General features: G+C 35.1%; 2 protein-coding genes across 3 annotated transcripts; both read right to left on the bottom strand.

Annotated features, from left to right (window-relative positions):
• Positions 1-131: 131 nt before the first annotated feature.
• Positions 132-10215, bottom strand: LOC130895579 (myosin light chain 1). Its single transcript, XM_057802954.1, has 7 exons — positions 10084-10215; positions 5261-5288; positions 3431-3571; positions 3070-3237; positions 2915-3001; positions 2432-2487; positions 132-394 (listed from the first exon to the last, which is right to left on the bottom strand). The coding sequence occupies exons 1-6, from the start codon at positions 10084-10086 to the stop codon at positions 2462-2464; spliced, it is 453 nt and encodes a 150-aa protein (XP_057658937.1). The 5' UTR covers positions 10087-10215; the 3' UTR covers positions 132-394; positions 2432-2461.
• Positions 10216-14834: 4619 nt separating this feature from the next.
• On the bottom strand, positions 14835-16565 carry LOC130895573 (uncharacterized). 2 transcript variants are annotated; one of them, XM_057802947.1, is made up of 3 exons: positions 16297-16565; positions 15778-16236; positions 14835-15266 (listed from the first exon to the last, which is right to left on the bottom strand). In XM_057802947.1, the coding sequence occupies exons 1-3, from the start codon at positions 16322-16324 to the stop codon at positions 14962-14964; spliced, it is 792 nt and encodes a 263-aa protein (XP_057658930.1). In that variant the 5' UTR covers positions 16325-16565; the 3' UTR covers positions 14835-14961. The 2 variants fall into 2 exon arrangements, with proteins under 2 accessions (XP_057658930.1, XP_057658929.1); XM_057802946.1 differs by having other exon boundaries at positions 15778-16242; positions 16297-16557.
• Positions 16566-16609: the final 44 nt, after the last annotated feature.

Raw genomic sequence — 16609 nt, 5'->3', positions numbered from 1 at the left:
AAAAAAAAATAATTACCCACAATTTTGTTATTTAAATTTTACGTTAAATAAATTTCCATTGTATCAAATATTTTCATTTCCATCCACAATATATAGGGTGTTTTTATATTTGAAACCAATAATTAAAACACTTCATGAATATATTTATATATTTTTTTTTTTGGAAAATTATTTACATTTAATATGAAATTATATTGAATTTTATTAATGACATATTTTGAAATTTTTCAAATAACTTAACAAAAATAATTTAAAAATAATATTTCAAATATTTTTGTCGATGGGGGGCAGTGCCTATATGAAATTGTTGTTGGTCCTCCCCTGGTTGACTTCTGGTGTTCAATAGCTGTTTGTTAAATGAGTCATTTCAATATTAACAGCACTTTTCAGGTGACTGAAATTTAAAATAAATTAAAAAAAAAACATAAACTATTATTTCTAATAATTAAATAAATTCATTAATAAATACAAAAAATTATAAAAATTGTTTTCCCGCTATAAAAAACGATTTGTTTCGTTAATATAAAGTACAATTGGGTATTTTACATATACCGTGGGTATCTAAAAATACTTTTTTTGATTTTGTTATGATTTTTTCAAATATTTTTTATTATTATAATCAAAAATAAATAGCAGGTTAATTATATTAATTACCATGAAATTATTGATAAACTTATAACTTTTGATAAAAAATTGTGATATCGCAAAATAATATACAGTGAGATCCAAAAAAAAAATAATTTTCTCAATATCGTGAGTTTAAAAACATTTACGAAGCTGAAAAAATTATTTTCGGATAGTATCTGTATATTAGAGAAAGAAATTGTGGAATTAAAATTTAGCTATACATCAAATTTCTGTCAAATTTTGACAGATGACATTATAAACATAACGAAAGGTAAAAATACAATCGTCATAACGAAAATACGTTGTTTACACAAAAAAGCGAATTTTGAATATTGTAAATATGCGAATAAAAGCTTTTTTTCTTGTCCTGATGGTCCTGATCAGGATATTAGTTAATAATTAAGCTATACAATCAAATATAAACGAGCCCCATTCATTCACTATTCACATGGTATTGAATCCAAACTATAATGTGGATGACTAAGTTCATTTCTATTGTCTGGCAGTTACTATTCGAATCCTGGTGTTTACAGCAACTTTGGAACCCAATCGATTCGAATTTATGGCACCAAACTTCAATTCTTGATCTTCAAGGGGTAGTTTACCCGAACCAAGCCATAAATTCGTCCATTTTCAATCATCCACAAGGCTCCCGGTCTAGAAAGTTCGTTGTGGTTCCTGTACAACTGCAGATCTTCAATCTCAATCAAATGTCTCGTTTTTATTTGATTGGTCCTCGTATATTAGTTTCCGCGAGGCGTATTCGTGAGATTTCTCGTCAAAGGTGATAATTTGATGGAAAAAATCTTCTTTTTCAATCTTCACAACGAGTTTGAAGCAATCGGAGAATTTAATCATCATCCACCAACTTTGGAACCGAACCGATTCGAATTTATGGCACCAAACTTCAATTCCTGATCTTCAAGGGGTAGTTTACCCAACCAAGCCATAAATTCGTCCATTTTCAATCATCCACAAGGCTCCTGGTCTAGAAAGTTCGTTGTGGTTCCTGTACAACTGCAGATCTTCAATCTCAATCAAATGTCTCGTTTTTATTTGATTGGTCCTCGTATATTAGTTTCCGCGAGGCGTATTCGTGAGATTTCTCGTCAAAGGTGATAATTTGATTCAAAAAATCTTCTTTTTCAATCTTCACAACGAGTTTGAAGCAATCGGGGAGTTTAATCATCATCCACCAGCTTTGGAACCCAACCGATTCGAATTTATGGCACCCAACTTCAATTCTTGATCTTCAAGGGGTAGTTTACCCGAACCAAGCGATAAATTCGTCCATTTTCAATCATCCACAAGGCTCCCGGACTAGAAAGTTCGTTGTGGTTCCTGTACAACTGCAGATCTTCAATCTCAATCAAATGTCTCGTTTTTATTTGATTGGTCCTCGTATATTAGTTTCCGCGAGGCGTATTCGTGAGATTTCTCGTCAAAGGTGATAATTTGATGGAAAAAATCTTCTTTTTCAATCTTCACAACGAGTTTGAAGCAATCGGGGAGTTTAATCATCATCCAGCAGCTTTGGAACCCAATCGATTCGAATTTATGGCACCCAACTTCAATTCTTGATCTTCAAGGGGTAGTTTACCCGAACCAAGCGATAAATTCGTCCATTTTCAATCATCCACAAGGCTCCTGGTCTAGAAAGTTCGTTGTGGTTCCTGTACAACTGCAGATCTTCAATCTCAATCAAATGTCTCGTTTTTATTTGATTGGTCCTCGTATATTAGTTTGCGTAAGCCATTTTGGTGATTAAGCCGAGCTGCGATTCTATTCAAAAATATCTACTTACTTAAAAAATAAAAAATATAACTAAAACATCTTACGCCATCATTTTTTTAAGGAATGCTGCAAATTTCCAAAAAAACCAAATCAATTATTGTATTTATAAAGGGGGGAAGGGGGGTAAAAAAATGATCGATAATTTCCTCATTATTAAAATTATATAAAAAAAAATTGTAGACAACAACAATGTTAATATCTACAGGGTGGACTATTATAACAATTTATCGATCGTTGTAGTACTAAAAAATTTTGAAAAAAATCCAAGTTTTTAATCGTAATTTTCGTATTTTGACATATTTTTGACAGGTACTTTATAAAAAAAAAGTCACTTTCTACTTTGGATCGTTCGAAATATCTACAAACGCTCGTTTCGCGAAATTTTTTATATAGGGTGATTCAATAAAGTATAAAAGTATTTTAATATATTAATTAATCGCATTGTATATGATTTATACCGTTCGAACGTCACAATATTAATTTTTTTACTTACATTCGTATGGGATAAAGCCATCGTCGTCTTCTTTGTCCATACAATCAGCTAAAACTTCTTCCGCTTCGGCGTCTTCTAACCTTTCACCTAATTACAATTTTTTTTTATGAAAAACTCGTTTTTATAATTTTTTTTCTATATATTTATATATTTACCAAGTGACAGTAGTGTGTGGGCGAGTTCGGCTGCCATCATTTTACCATTTTCTTCTTTGTCGTACAATTTGAGACATTCGAGAAAATCGTCGAAGTTACCTTGCTCTTTATCTTTTTTAACTTGGCTGAAAATCGGGAGGAATTCGTCTATTTTCAATTTCTTTTCATCTAAAAAAATAAAAAGGCGACACGTTTTAGTACAAACCAACAAAAACCGATCGCGATCCATCAATCGTACGAATATTTAAACGACTACGAGTCGGAATCAGATTCACGGCTATACTGATTTGTTTACGGACGATGCTACTGTGAAACGAAGTTTCAAGTGTCCTAAAACTAAGGATAACGTGACAAAACTTACTTTTCTTTTTGGTACCACCGACCTTTTCGATTGTAACCAAAGTTGGGTTGAGGTTAAGGGCTCTGAGCATGTCACCCAAGTTAACAGCATCTACGGTGCCGTTTCCTTCGAAATCGTAGATGGAAAACACAAAATTGGCCCCTACAAAATATAAATATCTTAAAACCCAAAATGTAATTCGATCAAGTCGAGTTCTACACGCTCTTTCCATGATACACGTTATAATCCCCAAACAGCGGCGTTAATAACATTCAGTCCAGTGAGTAGATGCCGAGAAAATAATTTTTGTGTCCAAAATATTGCTAATGAGGCTAAATTGGGGCTTAAACGCGTTTATCCATAAAATAACTGGAGATTTTCACGATATCATCCCTGCGAAAGATGCAAGTTTTGAGATGTGGCAACACCGAAGTAAATATGTCAAATCTGACGTTGACAACGTGAAGTTTGACATTTATGGTGAACGTACTCACAACGTGTTGTCATACGAGCGGTGTACGAGTTGTTTAGAAACAATTCTTAGTAAATTAGAAACTTTTTAGGTACGCATTCAAATATCAGGTGTTTTTACCTATAGTTTTCGAAAATTTAAAAAAAAAAAGGTGTGCCAAGTTTTTAAATTTGGTAATCCAAATTTTGTTGTCGAAAATTTTTCGAAATTCAACTATTAACCTTTTGGTTTCGATGACGTTTCTGCAAATGGTGGATCTTGATGGGAAGGGTTCCAAAATCGGTTTTAAAAATAAGATTTGACCTTGAAACACGCACCAGTATAATCAAGATCCACCACTTGTAGAAATCCATCGAAACAAAAGTCATTTTTGAAGGTTAAAAGTTGAATTTTGAAAAATTTTTGACAAGAAAATTTGGATTACCAAATTTAAAAACTTGGCACACCTTTTTTTTTGAATTTTTCGAAAATTATAGGTTAAAAACACCTGATATTTGACTGCGCACCTAAAAAGCCTCTAATTTGCTATCCATTTTCAGTTTATTTTTTGTAAATGGGTCGGTCGATTCTATAGGGGTGTCAAAAAATTGAATCAAAACACGAATCTTTACGCGCCATGATTTCCAAGGAGGATTAAATCAAAAACGGGGCGTCGATGAACTCGCTTCGACTTTTTGGTGATGAGCCATCGATTAGAGCAACTGGAACTGTCAATTCTCAACGAAACACCAACATTTGTTTGCCAGAAAAATCAGGAAAATCAATCGTAGAAGACGCGCCTCGACATTGCAAGCTTTCGCACATCTAACCTAACCTAAAAATATCCTCCCATATACTATTTTGGAGGTTATGTAAAGATATGAAATCCGCAGTAAAAATCGATCCAAAAAGACCTTGGAAAAGACAAAGAAATCCGGATCCAAAAGAACATCTTCAATCTGGAGACGATGATTTGGAAAATCTGCTGAAAACTCAAGGAAAATGGAGATGGGTGAATGCAAGACAAAAAGAAAAGTTGACGAAATAATTAACGAAAAGGGGGCCCAATCAAATCTATTTCGATTCACTTTAGGTTTGAGGTTATACAAATATTTAACGCGATACAATTTTTTTTGCCCCTCGTATGTTATTCAATGTCGACGTTAGCCTAAAAATAAACGGGTCAGTAGTACGGGTTACCAAAAAAAAAATTTCTGACGGGTCGAACTCGACTCAATCTAATAATAGAAATCAGTTTCTGTTGCGCAATTACACAAATTCGATCTGCCAGTCGCTACCTTATAAGTTTCCGATTTAATTTTAGACCGCTAGGAGTATTACGTGTCCCGAAAATATTTCCGACTGTATAATAATAAAAATAACTTTTTTTTTTCACTTACTTTCGACGTCTCTGGCACTTAAATCAGCCTGAAAAGTATACAGAACGATATAACGTTTTGTTTCGTTGAAATTTTGGGTATTTAAAACGAACTTTTTATTATTTTTCGATTGAAATTATCGTTAACAAACTTTTTTTCGACAAAAACATTTTTTTAATGGAAAAAACTTTTAAATTTTAAATACCCAATTGTTCGTTTTGATTTTGACAAACTTTGTGATCAAATTTGACCGAGACTGACCAAAAAAAAACAACTTTTTGACGTATCTTATAACAAATCTTTATTATCGCTTTCGGAATTTTCTTTTTTCCCATTTCCAACGTTTTAATTCGAGTTTCCATCCACCTAGTTCGAAATATCCTTCAATATCTCGAAAGAATTTTTCGATAATCGCTTCGATTGACTCCTGGAAGCGGATTTTTCAGTTTTGGATAGAAAAAAAGTCACATCGAGTCAGATCTGGCTAAGTAATGACTCTAGTTTAGTGTTTGGTCGAAAAATTAACCAAAATCCCGTTGGAATAAGACGACATATTATGGTAAAGAAAAACCCATGCATTGTTTGACGTTTATGGCAAATTGCTTCACGTAGACGACTCCAATCGATCAAAACTTACTTCTTATTGACCAATTAACATTCCAAAACGACTTTACGGTAAATTCCACCAAAATAATCGAAAAAAACAATCTACGTTGTTAAGAATCACTTTTGGAACCTCTACTCGATGCTGTTTTTTGGTTTCGAGTACCAGTGTCGTTTCTTAGGAGATCTTGGAGCCTCTCGGTACCATTTCTTCAATTTTTATGAACGATTTCGTACAGTACAGTCCCCAAAGTACTTCAACGCCTTCTAAATAGCTTTTTATGGAGACCATACGGACATGGCAACGTTTAAACCGATTTCCCATACATTTGGTGCAAGATTCGTATGGAAAGACCTTCAATACCTCTAGATAATTCCTTTTTATGGCTTCAATAGCCAATAGAGCGTTTCTGGAAGAGGATTTTTCAGTTTTGAATAGAAAAAAAGCGACTGCGAGTCAAATATGGTCGAAAAATGAGTCTAGAATCCAAATTATCCTGGCGAAAAATTCTACGTCTCATTCGGTTCTTCTGGCTAATTTTTTGGAGCGCTATTTGCTAGATTTTCGGTCAATTTTGAGCCGCTTGTCTGAACTCAAACACTCTTCGAAACATCCTTGCAATTTTCCTCTAAACATGGCGTCCAAACCAACGTCAATGTAAATTGTACCAACTTAGGAAAAGAAAAAGTTACCGATTCGATTTAGGCGCGCAGTTTAAACGAACCAATCAGAGGTCGAATTTGATCCTGTGATACGATACAGTGGAAGACAGATAGAGTGTTTTTGCTCGTTATGAGTTGAGTGTTATTGGAAAAAAAAACGGAAAAATTCGTATTAAACACATTTTCTAATTTAAAAATTGACGAATACATTTAGCACATATAACACAAAAAAATGCAGATGTCGATGACGATTTTCGGAAAATAAAAAGAGTGAAAATTCTCAATGCGAATTATTAGGAATCAAAAATGTTATCTAATAGTTTCAAATTACTTTTTATACGTCGAAATAAGAGATACAGGGTGTTAAAATTAACAAACAGCGGCTTATATAAAAGAAAAAGTTTCCACGTCCACTGTAATCCCCTGATTTGGTCCTTAGGTTGTTCTAGGATCAGCTACGAAGAAATTTGGTTCGCAAAATGTGTATTTCCAAAAGAAAAAACAACTTTTAACATAAATCGGCAATTCGAGTGAGAAACCACTTCGAAATTATGTCAATCAAACTTCCGCGGAAGAATTTGGAGTTGGTGGTAGAAGCTTGGGGTTTCTGGACCGCAACAACCATCGAAACCATGGAAAAAGTTCACCAAACGGTACTGGACGGTCAAATTACGATTAGATACGATAGATAAATGAAAAAATTCGAAAATACATGCGAATCAGCATTTCCTGAGGCTAATTGACACGATTTAAGCAGTTTTGCAGTAACTAAAAGCCCTGATTTGGTCCTTAGGTTGTTCTAGGATCAGCTACAAAGAAATTTGGTTCACAAAATGTGTATTTCCAAAAGAAAAAACAACTTTTAACATAAATCGGCAATTCGAGTGAGAAACCACTTCGAAATTATGTCAATCAAACTTCCGCGGAAGAATTTGGAGTTGGTGGTAGAAGCTTGGGGTTTCTGGACCGCAACAACCAGCGAAACCATGGAAAAAGTTCACCAAACGGTTCTGGACACTCAAATTACGATTAGATACGATAGATAAATGAAAAAATCCGAAAATACATGCGAATCAGCATTTCCTGAGGCTAATTGACACGATTTAAGCAGTTTTGCAGTAACTAAAAGCCCTGATTTGGTCCTTAGGTTGTTCTAGGATCAGCTACAAAGAAATTTGGTTCGCAAAATGTGTATTTCGAAAAGAAAAAACAACTTTTAACATAAATCGGCAATTCGAGTGAGAAACCACTTCGAAATTATGTCAATCAAACTTCCGCGGAAGAATTTGGAGTTGGTGGTAAAAGCTTGGGGTTTCTGGACCGCAACAACCATCGAAACCATGGAAAAAGTTCACCAAACGGTTCTGGACACTCAAATTACGATTAGATACGATAGATAAATGAAAAAATCCGAAAATACATGCGAATCAGCATTTCCTGATGCTAATTGACACGATTTAAGCAGTTTTGCAGTAACTAAAAGCCCTGATTTGGTCCTTAGGTTGTTCTAGGATCAGCTACAAAGAAATTTGGTTCACAAAATGTGTATTTCCAAAAGAAAAAACAACTTTTAACATAAATCGGCAATTCGAGTGAGAAACCACTTCGAAATTATGTCAATCAAACTTCCGCGGAAGAATTTGGAGTTGGTGGTAAAAGCTTGGGGTTTCTGGACCGCAACAACCATCGAAACCATGGAAAAAGTTCACCAAACGGTTCTGGACACTCAAATTACGATTAGATACGATAGATAAATGAAAAAATCCGAAAATACATGCGAATCAGCATTTCCTGATGCTAATTGACACGATTTAAGCAGTTTTGCAGTAACTAAAAGCCCTGATTTGGTCCTTAGGTTGTTCTAGGATCAGCTACAAAGAAATTTGGTTCACAAAATGTGTATTTCCAAAAGAAAAAACAACTTTTAACATAAATCGGCAATTCGAGTGAGAAACCACTTCGAAATTATGTCAATCAAACTTCCGCGGAAGAATTTGGAGTTGGTGGTAAAAGCTTGGGGTTTCTGGACCGCAACAACCATCGAAACCATGGAAAAAGTTCACCAAACGGTTCTGGACACTCAAATTACGATTAGATACGATAGATAAATGAAAAAATCCGAAAATACATGCGAATCAGCATTTCCTGAGGCTAATTGACACGATTTAAGCAGTTTTGCAGTAACTAAAAGCCCTGATTTGGTCCTTAGGTTGTTCTAGGATCAGCTACAAAGAAATTTGGTTCACAAAATGTGTATTTCCAAAAGAAAAAACAACTTTTAACATAAATCGGCAATTCGAGTGAGAAACCACTTCGAAATTATGTCAATCAAACTTCCGCGGAAGAATTTGGAGTTGGTGGTAAAAGCTTGGGGTTTCTGGACCGCAACAACCATCGAAACCATGGAAAAAGTTCACCAAACGGTTCTGGACACTCAAATTACGATTAGATACGATAGATAAATGAAAAAATTCGAAAATACATGCGAATCAGCATTTCCTGAGGCTAATTGACACGATTTAAGCAGTTTTGCAGTAACTAAAAGCCCTGATTTGGTCCTTAGGTTGTTCTAGGATCAGCTACAAAGAAATTTGGTTCACAAAATGTGTATTTCCAAAAGAAAAAACAACTTTTAACATAAATCGGCAATTCGAGTGAGAAACCACTTCGAAATTATGTCAATCAAACTTCCGCGGAAGAATTTGGAGTTGGTGGTAAAAGCTTGGGGTTTCTGGACCGCAACAACCATCGAAACCATGGAAAAAGTTCACCAAACGGTTCTGGACACTCAAATTACGATTAGATACGATAGATAAATGAAAAAATTCGAAAATACATGCGAATCAGCATTTCCTGAGGCTAATTGACACGATTTAAGCGAAATTTGTCTGAAGCTGGATCCACAATCTATCCACCATCCATCTTATCAACTAGATCTGGTTCTCGGCGGTTTTTTCCCGTTTTCTAACCTTGCAAGAAAAGCGAAATAAAAAATAATGTATTTGGAACTAAATTTCGACCGCCGTGTATATATTCGTGATTATTTTAATAATAATTATAACACCCTGTATGCTATAATAGATACTCCAGCTATGCGAACGTATTCCGGGATAAATTCTAAAAATAAAATTGATAACGCGCCAAATATTCAATTTTGAGTTTTATAAATTTCTATTAAAGACACTTTCCACTAGATCACTCGAATTTTCACGATTTTCATTTCCAAATCCAAATCCGATCGACACTAACTTTCACAAAAAGCACATTTAAAAAAAAAATAGACGTGACACTTCACAACATCAAAACCTTTAATCCAAATACCTATCGGCGAAAAAATTCCCCTGAAAAAAATTTATTTAAACCGCCGAAAGATTAATACGTGTGTCAATTTGTTAATAAACAAATGTTAAATACTATTTTCGATTTGTAAATCTTCTTTTTCCAATATTTGAAGGCCCTAACGTACGGCGGTTCGGGGAACGTAATCTTCGGTAGATTAGATTCCATTTTTTTTTTAAATTTTTTTCGTTTCGAGTATCACAAACAAAAAAATGTCTACACTCAAACGTCTAACTTACCATTGTGGGTGATGTTCGCTGCTAACTTGCCTTCTAGTAAGAACTGACCAGAAGTGGAGCAAGGAGAGAAAACGATCCCGAGTTTTATAAGTCTAGATGGCGCTCGGGTATTGAAACTGAAAACCCAGAAACGCCGCTGTGTACCTGAACGATTTCGATTACGTGGAAATTCTTTACGAGCCAGCGGCGGCAAATGCGACAAAATTTTTCATATTCTCAACAAAAATCCAGAAGGTATTTTCGTGGAAAGTTTCCTTTTAAATGTTAACTACAATTCTACGATTTCATTTTTTGTATTTATTCAATATCGCGTACAGATTTATTTTTTTTGTGTCCATATTATACAGTATGGATGCACGCCTACTCGTTGTGTACCACCTTAACCTAAAATTTCTTCTTCGACGCGTCGTGTCAAATGTCAAATTCGAAAAAACAGAAGAAGGCTCGTTTCTATGGATTATTCAGTCTAAATTTCGTTTCTGGATGGAAAGTTTTTCGTTTATCACGTCCCCAATTATGTTTAAAAACAGTTTAACTTGTATAATGGTTAAAAAGAACTGTTCAAATGCGATTGATCCACGATAAAACTTCTTAGGCAACTTTATCATCAGATCCGGAGAATAGGGTGGATTCGAAAGCAATTTTAAGCTCAATTTGAGTAATTATGCCCTAGTTTATATTTCAATTTCCACTATTTCTATATAAACCCGGGTTTTCCGTGCGTAGCAGGTTAGTTAGTTTCTTTAAATCGAAATATCTGTGTTAACACTATTCCCATTCTTAGAAACGATTTATTCAGATCTTAATTTTGTTTATAAAATTATTTCACCCTTCGTTTTCTTTTGGATTTTCCATAGTTGAAACCAAATTTTTAAAACAGCAACTTGATGTTTCTATTTATGACAATTGACATCTGTCAAATTACCAGTCACAGACAACGCCTACTTTACTTGCTAATTTTTTACTGTTTAGACGTTTTTATTGACGATTCGTCTCGATTTAAGATTTCTATTGATAGGAAATTAATTATAAAAACACTTTGGACGTTGAAGAAACGATTTATTCAGATTTAATTTTGTTTATAAAACTTGGCAGTTATTTCACCCTTCGTTTTCTTTTGGATTGTCCATAGTTGAAACCAAATTTTTAAAACAGCAACTTGATGTTTCTATTTATGACAATTGACATCTGTCAAATTACGAGTCACAGACAACGCCTACTTTACTTGCTAATTTTTTACTGTTTAGACGTTTTTATTGACGATTCGTCTCGATTTAAGATTTCTATTGATAGGAAATTAATTTTAAAAACACTTTGGACGTTGAAGAAACGATTTATTCAGATTTAATTTTGTTTATAAAACTTGGCAGTTATTTCACTTCGTTTTCTTTTGGATTTTCCATAGTTGAAACCAAATTTTCAAAACAGCAACTTGATGTTTCTATTTATGACAATTGACATCTGTCAAATTACGAGTCACAGACAACGCCTACTTTACTTGCTAATTTTTTACTGTTTAGACGTTTTTATTGACGATTCGTCTCGATTTAAGATTTCTATTGATAGGAAATTAATTTTAAAAACACTTTGGACGTTGAAGAAACGATTTATTCAGATTTAATTTTGTTTATAAAACTTGGCAGTTATTTCACTTCGTTTTCTTTTGGATTTTCCATAGTTGAAACCAAATTTTCAAAACAGCAACTTGATGTTTCTATTTATGACAATTGACATCTGTCAAATTACGAGTCACAGACAACGCCTACTTTACTTGCTAATTTTTTACTGTTTAGACGTTTTTATTGACGATTCGTCTCGATTTAAGATTTCTATTGATAGGAAATTAATTATAAAAACACTTTGGACGTTGAAGAAACGATTTATTCAGATTTAATTTTGTTTATAAAACTTGGCAGTTATTTCACCCTTCGTTTTCTTTTGGATTGTCCATAGTTGAAACCAGATTTTTAAAACAGCAACTTGATGCTTCTATTTATGACAATTGACATCTGTCACAATACGAGAAACAGACAACGCCTCCTTTACTTGCTAATTTTTTACTGTTTAGACGTTTTTATTGACGATTCATCTCGATTTAAGATTTCTATTGATAGGAAATTAATTTTGAAAACACTTTGGACGTTGAAGAAACGATTTATTCAGATTTAATTTTGTTTATAAAACTTGGCAGTTATTTCACTTCGTTTTCTTTTGGATTTTCCATAGTTGAAACCAAATTTTTAAAATAGCAACTTGATGTTTCTATTTATGACAATTGACATCTGTCAAATTACGAGTCACAGACAACGCCTACTTTACTTGCTAATTTTTTACTGTTTAGACGTTTTTATTGACGATTCGTCTCGATTTAAGATTTCTATTGATAGGAAATTAATTATAAAAACACTTTGGACGTTGAAGAAACGATTTATTCAGATTTAATTTTGTTTATAAAACTTGGCAGTTATTTCACCCTTCGTTTTCTTTTGGATTGTCCATAGTTGAAACCAAATTTTTAAAACAGCAACTTGATGTTTCTATTTATGACAATTGACATCTGTCAAATTACGAGTCACAGACAACGCCTACTTTACTTGCTAATTTTTTACTGTTTAGACGTTTTTATTGACGATTCGTCTTGATTTAAGATTTATATTGATAGGAAATTAGTTTTAAAAATAGATTCGGTCATTATCAAAACACTTTGGACGCTGAAAATCGAATGTTAACGAGGATGGTACCAAAAGTACCTAACCTGAGCTAGAGATTGCGGTTGTTTACAGACTATACAACATAATGTTTCAAGTTTAAAAACTTCACGTTGTGGTGATATTTCAAAAAAGTGAGATACGTCGTATTTCAACGGAAAATTTTGACATGAGAAAGTTATGTACAAAATGGATGCCGCGTTTGCCGATATTAACTATCTTGAACTTATTACAACGTTTTAGATAAAAAAATGAATCGAAAACAAACTTGGTTGTACGCCTATGAAATAATTCTATTATTATATATCTCCAGTTAGTGTAGTGGGGGAGTGAGTAAAATAGAATGTGGAACGCGCGTTCCCAGCCAGATTACCTTCGATGACTAATAACAGAAAACGAGTCTCCTCTATTTTATTATACTACTGCACATGGGAATTATTTTCGTTCGTCCAAGTTTTGATATGACTACGACGCGAAAACCGCGTTGCCTTATGTACAATTCTAGTAAAAATATCGCTTGAGAAACAGCCGTCGTAATATCTCTCTAACATCCTAGAAGGACTAAATTTTTTCTAGTACTAAGTATCACTATTCATCTTCGAGGTACTAAAGGGCGCCCTAGACGTTGGGTATCTAGATATCTTGTCTATCACGTCTCAAATCTCAAATTTTTCGTTAAATTGTTGCTAGAAGCCTATGGGGACGATTCTCTTGCTCGTGCGCGTGTTTTTGAGTGCTGTAACCGTTTTAGAGACAGCACTGAATATGACCAGCGACCAGGTTTCCCTGTGACTGTTTCAACTCCGGAAACAGTCACCAAAATCAACCAAATTGTGGTTGTAAACGCCGATAAATAAACGGTTAGAAAAATTTTACACATGACAATAGTTTGTGCGAAGCTGGTGCCAAAAAATCTGACTCTTGTGTCAACACAGATTTCCTCGAAAGGTTAGATGAAGATATGCTTCGAAGGGAACCCGATTTGAGTCGATGGAAGCGGTAAACCAGAACTCCTGAAGATCCTCACCGAAGAAGACTTCCAGTACTGCTTAGATCGATGGAAAAAAGGTATGGAAAGGTGTGTGGCGAGGGAAAGGTTAGAAAAAGGTCTGCCTTAAAAGGGAAAACGATTTGAGTCGATGGAAGCGCGGTAAACCAGAACTCCTGAAGATCCTCACCGAAGAAGACTTCCAGTATTGCTTAGATCGATGGAAAAAACGGTTGGAAAGGTGTGTGGCGAGGGAAAGGTTAGAAAAAGGTCTGCCTTAAAAGGGAAAACGATTTGAGTCGATGGAAGCGCGGTAAACCAGAACTCCTGAAGATCCTCACCGAAGAAGACTTCCAGTACTGCTTAGATCGATGGAAAAAACGGTTGGAAAGGTGTGTGGCGAGGGAAAAGTTAGAAAAAGGTCTGCCTTAAAAGGGAAACCGATTTGAGTCGATGGAAGCGCGGTAAACCAGAACTCCCGAAGATCCCCACCGAAGAAGACTTCCAGCACTGCTTAGATCGATGGAAAAAACGCTTAGAAAAGTGTGTGGCGTCTTTAGAGTTAAAATTTTCGTATACCGCCTATTTAATCTCATCTACGCAGTTAATTCTTTCACTATTTAACTAAAAATAGTCCGCCGGAGCTAGTTCAGGACTGTATGGTGATTGTTCAATCTATGCGAAGCCATATTCGTGTACAGTCGCTTTGGAAAACGAAGTAATGTGGATTGGAGCATTGTCATGAAGCCTCGACTAATTTTTCGCATTTTTTGACGTAAATACGTCAAAGTACTATGCCGCGCTCATGGTTGCATTCGATTCTTCGGACTCGCGGGACCTTTTGCTACACGTCGATTATCTTTTGATGATTCTCGTCTCCAGCAAAACAACTTTCAATTGTCGAAGTCGAAAGTTGTCGTTTCAACTCTACTATAATGAAATGGATCGAAGTTGCGATTTGAAACTTTGTTTAAAGCTTGTCTAAACTTGTCACTAACGCGTCCTACTGTGCGAATCGACCGCACTGCGTATTCTCCGAAAAAAAAATCAAAAAATTCCAATAAATAAAATGTTTATTATCAAAATTTGTCGATATAAAAAAAAACAATAAATGGAAAATTTATCGTTGTCGAAAAACTAATTTGGCATCGAATGAATGGAAACCAAAAATTTTCCAACAACTTAAAATTTAAATTCGTCGTTTTGATTTGTATTTTCGATCTGCCTCTTCGCTTTCTGTTTACGTATATAATCCATGATCCTACTACCGAAATTCCATTGTTTCTTTTTAAATTCCCCGGCGAATTTCAACGTACGGTAACGATCCATCAGAGTTTTCTTCGACGGTCCCGCCAAAGGAAAAGTCATCGTCTTTTTCAAACTCTCTTTCGATTGTAAATCGTCACCTTGCGACACCGACAATTGTATCTCGTCCAAAATTTCTTCGTCCCCGGATCTTTCGTTCAAAATTTCATCAGAATCATCACCTAGAAGAATTGCGTTCGGTTATTGAGAATATTGACGATTTAGAGACGCCAAATATCAGCTTTGATGGTAACTGAAAGGTTTTAGTCCCCTAGATCGGCCACAACTTCTTCTTACTCGGGTTAAAGCCCTAATCAGGGCTCAAAGTAAACAGAGACCACCACTTCCAAAATATCAGTTCCCAGGTCGATACAACTGCACCCGCAGCAGGCAGGTCACGCCAAATACGACGAATACGACGAACGATTGAATCTGCGGCTGATCGTTGATCACCTGGTGGACCTCATTGACTGGGGCCGCCGATGGAGAAGAGGTAAAACTCGGAATTTCCACTATGTGGTCGATACTAAGACCGGGGTACTTTCGATTTAGCGACACCTCACCACGAACGCTCATCGAACAACGAGTTTCAGCTTCAAAAGCTGTAAAACTGCACCAGCAGCAGGCAGATACCGCCTGGTCTCGAGCCACCGATGGAGAAGAGGTAAAACTCGGAATTTCCACTATACTTACTTGGTAAACGAGTATCTTCGGGTGCGTTGACGTTTTTCACTCTATAAGGTTGTTCTTTCGAATCTAATTCGACAACTTTAACTAATTTTTCGGATTTAGTATCGTGAAGTTCGCCTCTACTTTCGTTCAACATCAATTTGGCCAAAAGTTGTTTGGAATTTTTCACCAAGTCGGTGAGTCGACTCTTCTTTTCCACGGGTCTGTGCTGTATCTTCGGTTCTTTATTCACGTCATCTCCCAATTGATCTCCGACGCCTTGAAAAGGTCCCGCCGCGTTTTCGGTAACTTTCCGTTTATCCTTGCTGGTTTCTTCTTCAAATTCTTCTTCTAAAATGTCTCCTATATTACCGCGTTCTTCGGCTATATCTAAAGCGTTGTTAATAATATCCGTCACTATATCGGAAGCTATAGTTATAGCGGTGCCTTCGTCTTTGATTTTTTCTAATATTTCGCAATCTCCTGTACCTTAAAAATACCTTAATGAAACTTTCCCTTTACCCAATTTAAATTAAATAATACCTATTTTGTTAACGATTTCGAAAGACATGGTAAAACGGTTAATAATTGACAGTTATAAAATTGTTTGGATCTGTCAGCGAACGTCAATCGGTAGTTATGAGATTAACATAATTTTTAAGACGCCATACTCGAATTGAGGTTAAGTATTCGGTAATTTAAAACATAACCAAAACGTGTTTTAAACATTAAATGACAATTGACGTCGATTCGTGTCATTAAATGTTCGTGCGAGATCGACTAACTGGCCTTTGTTTAAAACAATATTCAGCCCGGAAATTTTCAATAATTTAGTTAGTTTACCGTTGATAAAGTT

Source organism: Diorhabda carinulata, chromosome 6 (assembly GCF_026250575.1).
Source record: "Diorhabda carinulata isolate Delta chromosome 6, icDioCari1.1, whole genome shotgun sequence".
Taxonomy (NCBI): domain Eukaryota; kingdom Metazoa; phylum Arthropoda; class Insecta; order Coleoptera; family Chrysomelidae; genus Diorhabda; species Diorhabda carinulata.
Note: the sequence above shows the minus strand (reverse complement) of the source record. Positions and strands in the feature narration are given on the sequence as shown.